Below are 12,711 nucleotides of genomic sequence, written 5' to 3' on the forward strand. Positions count from 1 at the left end.
AAATACAACTGTGAATCTGTATCTGGCGACAGCAGAACAATCGGTGTTCATGGATTTGTTGGTATTTAAACACAGTGAAGTGGCACCATTTGTGTGGCAGCCCACACAAAAACTCATGTTGTTGCTTTTTTTTCCTACGTTACCGAAGGGAACAGAAAAGTGTCAGAATGCTAAAATCCAGAAGGCGTGATGATTGGCTTTTTCCACAATGCCGGAATGGGACTGTGTTTAAAGGACCAAAATCTAGGCGCAGATGAACAATGAAGCTGTGGTCAGACAAGCAACAAAGAGCACTTGATCTTTGTTTGTGCTGTGGCGTTCAGTGCAGCATTTATGATGTGTGTGTCTGGCTAATCCAGCTCAAAAATGGAAAAAGAGTCAATTTCGGCAAGTGCTTTTAGGTTCAGTTTCCAGATTTTGTTATCCTGTAAAGTTAATTGCACTACATTTCAAATATCTGATTTTTTTTTAGAAGGGGTCATTTTATTTTAATATGTTCCTTGAAGTTCACTTATAATGTTAATAAAGTTTTTTTTTTTTCACAGAAAACATTTATATGCAGAAAAACTATTATTTTCAACCCTCACTCTATCCGAAATTATCCGTTTTTAAAGGGCTGCTCCTTTAAGGCTGGTCACTAAACGGCCACTGTTATGATTGGCTAACATCATTGCATAGGAAACAGTATCAAAGTGTTTTGAAAACATTAACCATCTATCGTTTACTGATTGCAACACATTATGAAATCATTTACTTGTAATGCAGCTGTTGTCAGATCCAGTACAGCTGCTTCATCTTTCAACAAAAGTTTCATTGCGAACTCTCCATTACACTGTGCCTCGTTTACAAAACAAAATGCTCCGGACACACATATAATCCTCCGGCACAATCCGGGACGCCATTAAAACAAACCATCCACTTGTTTCCGACGCTGGGATCTCTCTAAAACCTTATCGACACACTCAAGTGTCAGAAACTGAGCGCACATCTGTATACTGTATTCAGTGTAGACAGCATCTGTGATTATAATGGGTTATGTTTGCTTCTGACACGACGCGACACTCACATTTGCAAATGTATTTGATTTCTCATGTTATGACTCCCTTTAAACCTTTAAAAAATGGCCATGACAATGAAAATAACATAGAAAACTTTATTAAACCATTATTTGTTGAATATAGATTCCATATGCTGTCATTTTAAGTGGGTTTCTATAATACATGTACACATTCTCTAGGTATACATTTCACATGTAGTTCATATTCTTGAGTTTCCAGTGTTATGTTTTCAGGAAGAAGGTGTGTATGATGTATAAATCCAAGCAACTTACATATTTATCTGCAAAAAGAAACTGAATGAGAATATAGAGCTACCATTCACTTATTTCATTTAATTCCGTTACAAAACAAACTTGAAATCAGAAGTAACTTTGTTCCTTAGGCCTTAAACCTAATGTCTCCCACATAAAAACAGATCATCAATAATTGTTTGAAAAACATTTCATAATATGGACATTATTGTGATTACATGATAAGTAAATCAAGAAGTACAAAATTATGAATCTAGACGTAACATTTACATTTGGTAAGCGTAGTATTGGATGAAAGGCAAATGAAAAACTTAACTAAACAAAATGAGGCTTGACTTTGGCTCATTTGATCAGAATTCACCATTGAAGACGAGCAAACGCTAGCTTCGACACAGCTACGGCGTAAAACTCCCAACACAATAAGAGACGATTCACTCGATGGCATACCTCACTGTGAGGTAACAGTCTAACATTCAAAAGCATTCACATACATGCATAAATGAAACAAAACGTTTCGATTTTTGGCAGCACACTTATTAATCCTTTACACAATCCTATTGCTATTCAAAATAAGTTCAGATGTGGGTATGCTTTGACATCAATTGCGCACTGGGACGAGAAATGCTAACGAAAATGCTAACTACTTTGAAACATAATAGTTATAAACATAATAATCTTTTGCGTAGCAGTTTTTAAAATGTACATTCATTAAAACGGAATAAAAAAAAACGGATTTATCAAAATGTTTTCCCTAAAATACAAGCTTTCTAACGCTTTAAACATGCTAATTTTTCAAACGTGCAAAAATCTGTTTTAAAATAAAGACAAGTTGTTTTAATTTTTCTAGAAAATTTGATCAATGTAAAACATTGCAGCACATGGAAGGTAGTCAAGTCTTAACTGTGCATGTGGATAGTTAAAGGTAAACGTAAATTTAGAGAACACTGCATTTAACTGCCCTATTTCGCACTATAAAGTGAGAATCAATCATACTATTTAATATAGGTACGTTCACACACCATGTCTTAATTACCTATTACGAGATTTCAACTTCACGTCCTCGTAAAGCTCGTAATTACAACTTGTAAGCTGGGAACTCCTACTTGTACCATGTGACCAATGTACTTTAGACATGGTAATTTAGACATGGCGTGAATGCAGCATATTATACTGCATGTATTTTTTTTTAGATTGATAGATGGAGATATACCGCAGATTACAATGTTTTCTTAATGGATAATAATGACGCTTTAACAGTTATATGAATAAAACTGACATGATAACTTATGTTTAATTTTAACAACAACATTGCAAATATGACTTTAAAAGCCTTAATTTTAATAATAGATCTCAACTGGTCACTTTTTTTCTTTTACCGTGAGAAATTACATTTAAAAATAGTTATGAATGAAAAATATGGAAATTTCTAGAACAAAATAAAAAGGGCAAATCCATAGGCATTTTATAAAACATGCTTGATCACATTGAAAACCTCTAAATTCCAGAGTTTTGCTTAAATGAACATTATAAGTAAGTTTTAAACTTGCTTGTATTTAAGAACATACAATTAAATTGTCAAATATATATTGCACAGGTATAATCGATGGAATTTAGTGGCAAGGCAAGGTACGGCAAAAATAACTAATTAAAAGGCAGTGAAAAAAAATATATGCTGCTGACCATAAGACATGCACACTGGTAAATTACATGAATGCACATAATAACAATCAAAAATACAAAAGATTTGTTCTTGTATGACATTAAATCAAAAAGAGATTCTTTCAGGTACTTAATGCCTAAAAAAATTTGCCAAAGGTAAATTGGTGTACAGTGTCGCCTACTAGTGGTGACGTCATGCACAAGCATTTGAATCAGATGAAAAGTATGGCTGATGAAGACAGAGTGTGATCATATTTGGGGCAATTATTACTGAAATATTCATCATATAAAATTTTCAGTAAACATTTGACTATTTAGGTTGCCTATATGCAGCATTAAAAAGTAAACATATGATATATGTGATGCTTTGATACAGCATCAGAGTAAAATCGAGTAAAACCGAAATGAAAATTTAACTATATTATAATTTGAACTGGCTTATAATACCTGAAGTGGCTGTCTGTAACTGTACATAAAACATGTACCAGAAATCAAACACTAGCACATGACATTTTTTTTCTATTGGTAAGGAATTCAAACCTTGCATATTTAGGCTATATACTTTAAATCAGATTGGGTGTAAACTGCACATTACAGGTGCCTGATTGCATAAAGTATTATGGCACATCAACATGTTTTCAAACCATTTTTAAATGTAATCTTAAGAGCAATGGTTAACTTAAAGCAGGGCTCCTCAAAACGGTCCTGCAGACTTTAGCTCAAACACACCTACCTGTAATCTTCTAATAAATCTGAAGACTTTGATAAGCTTGTGTGTGTGTTTGATTACGGCTGGAACTAAGCTCTGCAGGGCTGGACCGGATTTGAGGAACCCTGATTTAAAGAGTAGCTTTAAAATAAAAAATAAAAAAAGATACAAAAATGTTAGGAATATACTGCATGGCAAAATAGTGGCTATTTCCATTCCAATTAGCAATAACCAGCATAAAGAACATGCTAAAAAACTAAGCACTTTTTGTTAGATAATTTCCATACACACAAGTCTACATACGAATACAGAATGATTGCTCGAATTATATTGCAGACAGAATAATAAAACAGTTTTTCCAGAAAGTTTTCAGCTAAATCAGCTTTTGCAAGAAGGTGACATTTTCAGAGATTACAAAAGACTGTAAAGGAGGCTTCACTCACCAACGCCTGATGAAATGGTGCTCAGTCGAACATTCACTTAACGGCAACAATCCTCACGACTAGAAAATAGTTTCTCTTTGGAACAAAAACACATATCAACACATCACAACCATTTACATGAACATTTTAAAGTGTTTCATGTGCCTGCGACCTGCAAAGGCATTCATACCGACTCTTAGAGAAGACGCTGATCTAGGCCATTAGCAGCAGGGCCAGTGTCAAACTACTTGGCCAATCACATTATAGTCCCGATCAGCCCTTTTCCAATGAGATGGCTTTTTTGGAATCACGTTGGCTGAGGAATTGGCTCTGATCAGTCAAATATCAGGATAATACTCTGCATTTATATCCATATTGTGCAACACAGACTTTTGTTCGGCGGTGGACATTCTGCTCAGCACCTCTGCTGAGAGCGAATAGCTGTTCCCAGATTTCTCTTCAAACCAGCTGTCCAATGCTCGCTTTCCATCAAAGCTACCGATAGGCGGTCCGTTTATGGCCAAGGTGAGCAGATCATTGATCTGATCCAGAGTCAGTCTGGAACGGCTATTTCGGCGCACTTTTTGCAACGAACCTCTTCCTTTGTCGCAGCAGGTCGTTGAGGTTGGCAAGACCCTGACAACCTGCAGGATGTGATTGAGAAGAGGAAAACGTTGCTTGTATCTGAAGATGTGGCTGACTACTTCTTTAAAACCATTCACACTACAATAATCAGCTTTCAGATCCCTCCATTCAACCACAAGACTTCCTCTGGCATCTATTCTTTCTCGAGAGAGCTCGCGTCCGGATGAAGGAAGAGTCTCCAGGTGGTCAAAAATTACAAGGATCTCCTCCTCTCCATATGCACCAAGTACATCCCTGTTAAGAGGCCACGAGGCCAGGTCAAGCACCTGACAAGCCTGGACCACTGTGCGACTACGTTGATCGAAACGTTGGGCCAGGATGCCTTGACTTCGCTGACAGATCTTCTCTCGAATGGACTGAAACTTGGACTCTGCAACCCGCAAGTTCTTGAGGTCCACACCATTGAAACTCTCTCTAAAGTTGTCTTCAAACTCCTGTAGGTACTCCCCTGGGGAATCCACCAATTGACCAATCTCATGAATGGCATCCTCAATTTTTGCATCCACCTGTGACGCCAACAAATAGTCCCCCTGAAAGATGAAAGCAAGTCGTGAAAAGACAGCAATGATGTCCAACAGAAAATAGATCAGCTTCACGGACTGATAGTCCAACAGGAACTGTAGAAGAGACAGAGCGATGGCAGCAGCATCACCTCTCTGGGTTTGGCTGCTTATGCTCTTCAAGTGAGCAACCACCTCCAGATAGTCCTTAATTAGGGCATTGAGAACATTGGGTTCCCCTATGATCCAACGAACGGCCCTTATATCCCCAAGAAACTCGGCTTCCTCGGACAGAGTTGGTGCTGTTGACCTCAGCTCAGCCATCATACGAGGAGAATATCGGTAGAAACTAAGCAGTTGCTTCAAATTATTCTCCAAATCCTCCAAGCAAGACAGTTCCTTACCACTGATGGCATCCAGAACCTCTAAATGTGGGCGATGGATCATCACAGGCAGACACAACAACCAAGGGATTGTCTTTTGTATGGCTATGTAAAGATTTGCCCTCAGACTAGAGGAGATGTTTGAGCCATCTATTCCCAAGCCAACAACTAGCATGTCCTGGAGTCTTAGCCCGAGGACACCAAAGGCACGATCCACGGCCTGAAGGTAGCCTTCCACGTTGCCTCCGCAAAGCCTTTGCAGGGAGAGGAACTCGGTGGCAGGAAGACCATCAGTGGTGGTGAACTGGACGTAAACAGCAACAGTGTCAGCCAGGAGATCGTCATGCTGTCCATCCATGATGATGCTTAAAAAGGGTGAAAGGCGAATCTTCTCAGCCAGATCCTCTTTGAATGCTCGAGCGATGTGTTGGATGAGAATCTGACAGTCATTTTCGTTCATGTACTGATCCACCACTTTGAGGTCGCACTTCTTGAGGAGCTCTGCCAAGGGTCGCAGATCGGAAAATGGCCGTCCTTCCAAAGCCAGATGGTAGGCAGCGTTGAAGAGTGTTATCATATTACGACACATCTCCTCAGTTTTCTCTGGGTGCATGCGAAGTTTGTAAAGCTGCAAACACTTCTTGTGCAGATTGCTCTGGCTGTGCAGTTTAATGGTGTGGATCTTGAATTGCTTGGAGCCGATTATAAAAGCAGAGGTACGGGAGGACTGGACGGTGTATTGTCGGCACACGTGGCACCACATCTCATTCAGTGTCGGTGAATAGCGGAGAAACCAGAACTTCTTCAGCCACTCCTGTTTGAAGCGGCGAATCCGACGACCTGAGCCCACCGAGAGTTTTGAAGACTCATCCGCAGCCACCATGAGGTCAGCAGAAATGGATTCATCAGCAGAATCAACATCCTGGTCCTCCTCTTCAAGCGCCGCTGGGATTGGCGTCATGGAGTCTACAACAGATGAGCAAACAGAGCATAACATTAAACTGAACACAAATATAACGCAAAATTAAAATCAAGAAACAATTCTTCACTGATTAGATTCGAAGTGTATGAAGGTTTCAAAGTTATAGCTCACATTTATCTTAAGTTCTACATCAACCAATACAGTAAAAAAAATAAAATAAAAATAAACATTTTTGTTTCTGAAAAACAACAAACCAAACACAAGCAGTGAATTCAACTTTAGTGGCAGGTTTCAAAAGGTAAATACAATAATTGTATTAAAACTTTTAATTAAGAGTGCACTTCCATTTGAAACATTTTAACAAATACGCAATCACACAATCAATGGCAAAAAGGCAAAAAACAGCGAAAGAACGCAAACTTTAATTGATGGATTAAGAGACAAAATGGTCTATATAGACATATATTTAAAAAAAAAACATCAATGTTAAAATTTATTGCAGAAAGGGTCTCATCCATGGTAGCGTTTCATCCCAGCTGCAAACCTACCTCTGAGGTCCTCACTAGGATTGGGCTCAGATGGTGGTACAGGCTTAATTTCAACATGCCCCTGTCCTCTGAGACGGAGCAGTTCAGCCTCCAGCTCACGGATTCGTCGTTTTAGCCTCACACAGTTCGGGCAGAAAGATGTCGATGGTCCTTCGCCAGTCAGGGTCGCATCTTCTTCCGTGTCTTCCATTTTAATACATTTCGCATCAAAGCCACTCTCGTGGTGATCCATGGCAGCCAATCCAGAGGCAAAGACTGACACTTTACACTCACCATCAGGATGGCTGAAAACCTGGCAGACATTTGTTCTTGCTCTTGAAAAAGACAAGGTGCTGTTCAGGGGGTTGTTCTGACTTTGATTAGCCTCCAGAGATGCTTCCAGAACATCTTTAAAAATGAGGTCAATCTTCTTTTTCTTGGCCTGGGGCTGGTTTTCTGCCTCATCACTTCCATGCTTACTTAGGGTCCTTCGACCGTGCATTGCAGATCTCAACACTGGACCTTTGGGCTCATCGTGCTCTTCTAATTTCACTCCTGCAATACAATACCACAATGGTTGATAAGGGAAATGAACACTATCAGCATATTTAAAAACAAAACAAAAAAACTGTGTGGTAAAATATAAAACTGGAAAAAAGTATGATGGCTAAACCAGGATGAGTAAAAAGATTTTGTATGTAAAATATAATCCCATTTCACTTACCTGTTAAACCATTGCAGGCCCGGAACATCTCGTCTGGGTACTTTTTTTGTTGATCAAAAATGTTCAATATGAAATAAGTTATATTTTGGTCTGTTCCTCATACAAATCTATCAGAAGACTTGAAATATAGAGCACATTTACGATACTTTTATGATGCCTTTGGATCCCTTTTGAAGCTTGAAACCTCCAGCCCACATTAATTGTTATTGAAAAGTAAAGCACGACCAGTAGAATTATTTCTCCTTTGTGTATTTCAGAAAAGAATGTCATAAAGGAACAACATAAGAATGTGTATGTAGAACACATTTTTGGCTGAACTACAGTTAAAATCTTTGTGAAATCTTGTGAGTTTTCAGTCTTGTCACCTAAGTGTTCAACGACACACGTTTTATATTGAAAGAACCAAGTATTTTTTATTTATTTAACCTCCATTCAGCTCTGCACTGTATTAGCAGCCTCTTAAAAAGCATTTGGAGATTCCTTAACCTCCTTACTTACAATTCTTACTTTTTTCTCAAGCACCAGCAAGAGGTGTCTCACCTGTGTCTAGATTGCGGTCAATGCTGTCCCGAGACACACTCTGCAGTCGCCTCATATACTCGCTGCTGTACCACACACAAAGTTTCTCGCCCACCGTCAGTCTCTGACACACTCGGAAGTAGATTTGATTGCCATGTTGAAATGCACTTAAGTTCTTTTCACTCTCTTCTGAAGAAATCTGAATAAACCTGAGAGGAGTAAACAAAATTAGCACTGAGAACAATCATATGAATACAAACAAAGTGATTAAAAGAACAGCATTTTGAACACTTGGTTACTACAATAAATACATCTTCTTAAAAATGAGAAAGAAAAGAGGATTTAAAGTGCCATAATATTACCTCATCCAGTTAGCTGTAGTTTCATCACTCCCATCAATGAATTTATATTTGTTGTCCTTATCAACAATCTGTAATAAATACATTTGACATTAAAATTGTTTTTACCTGCATTAAAAATGAATACAAATACATACAACTATGTTAATTGGTGATTAAACATACAACATAACCTACCATCCAAGAGTATGGCCCTGAAGGTTTATCTGAGGTCATTATTTGGCCTTGATAAGGACCAAACAGCACCCCCTTTGGTATATTTCCATCCATGCAGCACACATCCACCTTATCACGATCTCGGCGGACCTCGATGCCTGAGGGTACGGTGAGTGCTGCCCGATTGGGCACCCCTGATGCCACAGGAGTGTCCGGCACAAAGACAGGCGGCCCATGGGTAGGGCACTCCTCCAAGAAATACTTCTTGCACTCTTCACAGACTGTATAATGAGCAATATGTAAAAACAGCATAATTACATAAAATTCTCGCAAAACTTCTATATAAGTTTAATGGAATAGTTTACTTAAAAATGTAAATTATCCCATAATTTACTCCCCCCTCAAGCCATCCTAGGTGTACGGGACTTTCTTCTTTCAGCCAAACACAATCGGAGTTATATTAAATAATATCCTGGCTCTTCTCAGCTTTGTAATGCTATTGAATAGTGCCTGAGTTTTGAAGCCCAAAAAGCACATCCACTCCAGTGGGTTGATAAATGGCAATAAAAACATGGATATTTTTCTTACAAAAACCAATCGGTTCGTTTCAGAAGGCATTGATTAACCCACTGCAGTCAAAAACTCTGGCTCTATTCAATGCCATCACAAAGCTGGGAAGAACCATAATATTATTTAATACAACTCCGATTGTGTTTGGCTGAAAGAAGACAGACATATACACATAGGAAGGCTTAAGGGTGAGTAAATTATGGTTAAATATTTATTACAGTAATTTATACTTACAATAAAAACTGGTACAGTGCTCATGGTCAACTTTTAGTTTTTTGTTTGGCTCTTCAGTTGACTTCTCATTTGAGGCACTAGGGTAAATGTGTAGAAAATTATTTCTACAGATTTTCTACTTTTTTGCACAGGAATTGCTCATTAAATGTTTCCTATTGTTCACAGTTTGTAAGACTGACCTGGTGCTGCATTCGGCCTCTGCCTCCATGGGAGAATGGTCTGGAACAGCACAGGAATCTGCCATCTGGGCAGGAAGGAGAAAATCCTGTGTGCCCCGTTTCACTTCGACATGTTCTTCTGTTCTGAAATTCATCAGTTCAACTTTTAACTCACATTTGTATTCTGATAATATAATTTGTAATATATATAGGCTATATATATATATATATATATATATATATATATATACACATTTTTACTAGCCACTAATCTCAAACTTTGCCAATTGTATATAATTTGTGATCTAAAATCCTGATACTGTGGGAGTAAAAAAAAAAGAAGAAGTTTATGCCAATGTTATTACCCAAATACAGTTGGGCACCGTGACGTCATGCAGGCTTTACCTTGTCATCTCATTTGCATTTGTTGGTTATACATGTTAACTTTAAGTTGCTTTCATGAAAACATGTATAACGCGAATACGCGATAACCACAACGCACGCGGAGTAAACTCGAAAAGTGACCGCAAGAAAACCTCACTGCGTTCTGCTGACGTTTCCTTTCCAAAATATTTCAGTAAGAGAGCAGCGCTCTGATTGGCTAAACCGGCCATCACTCATAAACTACAAGAGCTGTGTGAGAGACGAGTGCAGGAAAACAAATAGGCAACAATACTCTCTTGAATGACAAAACTGCAATAAAGTTGTGTTGTTCTACACATTGTGAGGTAAACGTTGCACACACGATCAAGAGCGAGTGATGACAATGACGCTACGCAACGCTTCTGGACGCTCGGTCTCCTTTTAGCGTCTGCAAGGCAACTGGCAATTTGCCTAACGCTTTCGGAAGCCATTTTCATTGGCCACATTGGCTAGTGAGTGTAACTCACCGTCTAGAGAATATACGCAGTGCGTCGTGGGGTCTTTGGTGGTCTTCCTCAGCCGTGGCGCGTCTCGTCTGTGGCCGCTAAGAGAAACGCGGCGGTGACGCAACAGTACGGGGGGATTTCACTAGTCCCGGGCGATGCAAAGTTTATCATCTCCAAATATTTGTACCACAGTCAGCTGCTTCTCTCTGCTATGACCACCATCTTTTTATTACAGGAAATGACATGGAAAACGGAAGAAAGACCGGGCACGAAATTTCAGGAAAGGGAAAGTTAGATTGTGCGTGAAGTTGAATGAGGCAGCGGTTCACGCGCGTTCGTTTTCTGAACGCGCCTCCCAAAACAATACGCAACGGTTGCTTGCCAAGTTTTCACCTTTAAAAAAAAATTATCTTTCCCTTTTTATTTTAATTATTCACCGCACAGGTCTCTGCAATTCATTCAGTTAAAAATGGCACACACACACAAAATTAATATTGCAATAGGAGAAACTACCCATCTTCATTTTACTACTGAGTTGCAACTGTTTTGGTTGATATGAGGTCGCAGCAATGAAGTGGAAGAACTAGAGCAATTTTCATACAATATTTTTAGCGATTTAGTCTAGTATATAATTTGTCATGAATTGCTAAAGGAATATCCATCGAGGTCTAGAGCAAGACATACGTTTTTACTTTAAGAAGCAAATGGCTTCAGTTACTTCAAACTGTGAAGCTGGTGTCTTAAAACAGGTTACTTATAACAAATTGTGCATTTGGAGGACATCCTTGTGGTAGTTGTATTCCTTAAAAGGGTTCACCCAAAAATGAAGATTCTGTCAAAAAGTACTTACCCACATGTCGTTCCAAACCCGTAAGACTTTCGTTCATCTTTGGCACAAAAATGATCTTTTTGATAAAAATCTGAGAGCTTTCTGTCCCTCCATTGACATCCGCGCAACTACCACTTTGAAGCTTCAAAAAGTTCATAAAGAAATACTTAAACTAATCCATATGAATCGAGTGGCTTAGTCCAAGAGACACGATCACTTTATATGATGAACAGATTTAATTTAGGCTTTTATTCACATATTTACATGTTCGCTTGACATGCAAAAACCAATAAGGTTTATGTTTGTAACGCATATCACGTTTGAGCTTCCAAAAGAACCAATGAGGTTTGTTCTCACGTGTCAAGCAAGTTCAGTTGAGCTTCTGTTTGTGTTCACTGATCAATGTTTATATGTGCAGAAAAGCCTAAATTAAATCTGTTCATCATAAAGCGATCGAGTCTCTTCAGAAAATTGACCAAACTGCTCAATTCATATGAATTAGTTTTATGAAACTTTTGGAAGCGTCAAAGTGGTAGTTGCAAAGCTGTCAATGGAGGGACAGAAAGCTCTCAAGATTTCATTAAAAAAAAATCTTCATTTGTGTTCCAAGGGTTGGAGGCCCTTAACAGTCCATAATTCACCTGCACTTGAGCTCAACCGCCACCCTGAGTCTGACACTGAAATCTCTTCTCTGCAAAGGCCAAATTTAATTCAAGACAAACGGAAGGCAAATATTCTTTGTCAATTTATTAACAAAATGATAAAATAAATAAATACAAATTGATCAAATGCTCCTAATATCAATTTCTTCCCATGTTCCCTACAGTATTTTCAAAACACTGCATACAAAGGACTCATCACAGGCTCAATACAGGAGAGGTAAAAACCAACTGACTCACTCACAATGTCAGGCGAACAAACGAGGAGAAAAAAGACCAGAGAGAGAGAGAGAGAGAGAAAGAGAGAGCTCTGTAACAGAAAAAAGTCAAAAAATAAACACACTCCTTTTTAAAATCATCATGAAAAAATACAAACAATTTTACAAATATTCATATTGTGTAAAACCATTTACACTTAGTTCAGCACACCAGGTGAACTTTTTTTTTTAAATAACTCATGTCGCTACAATGTATCCTGTTTTGTGTTTCATCAAGTGGAAGATTTTTTTTTCGTTTTCTTTTTTTGCACGCGTAAACAAATGTTTTCCAATTTGACAG

At 38.4% G+C, this 12,711-nt stretch overlaps 1 protein-coding gene across 5 annotated transcripts; it reads right to left on the reverse strand.

Moving 5' to 3' along the window:
* Nucleotides 1-1,139: 1,139 nt before the first annotated feature.
* On the reverse strand, nt 1,140-10,929 carry prdm11 (PR domain containing 11). 5 transcript variants are annotated; one of them, XM_079602817.1, is made up of 8 exons: nt 10,687-10,910; nt 9,818-9,940; nt 9,639-9,715; nt 8,856-9,115; nt 8,682-8,749; nt 8,341-8,528; nt 7,098-7,631; nt 1,140-6,593 (listed from the first exon to the last, which is right to left on the reverse strand). In XM_079602817.1, the coding sequence occupies exons 2-8, from the start codon at nt 9,880-9,882 to the stop codon at nt 4,438-4,440; spliced, it is 3,348 nt and encodes a 1,115-aa protein (XP_079458943.1). In that variant the 5' UTR covers nt 9,883-9,940; nt 10,687-10,910; the 3' UTR covers nt 1,140-4,437. The 5 variants fall into 5 exon arrangements, with proteins under 5 accessions (XP_079458943.1, XP_079458944.1, XP_079458942.1 ...); XM_079602818.1 differs by having other exon boundaries at nt 9,818-9,935; nt 10,687-10,905; XM_079602816.1 differs by lacking the exon at nt 10,687-10,910 and adding an exon at nt 10,202-10,331.
* Nucleotides 10,930-12,711: the final 1,782 nt, after the last annotated feature.

This window comes from Phoxinus phoxinus (assembly GCF_949152265.1).
Source record: "Phoxinus phoxinus genome assembly, chromosome: 25".
NCBI lineage: Eukaryota > Metazoa > Chordata > Actinopteri > Cypriniformes > Leuciscidae > Phoxinus > Phoxinus phoxinus.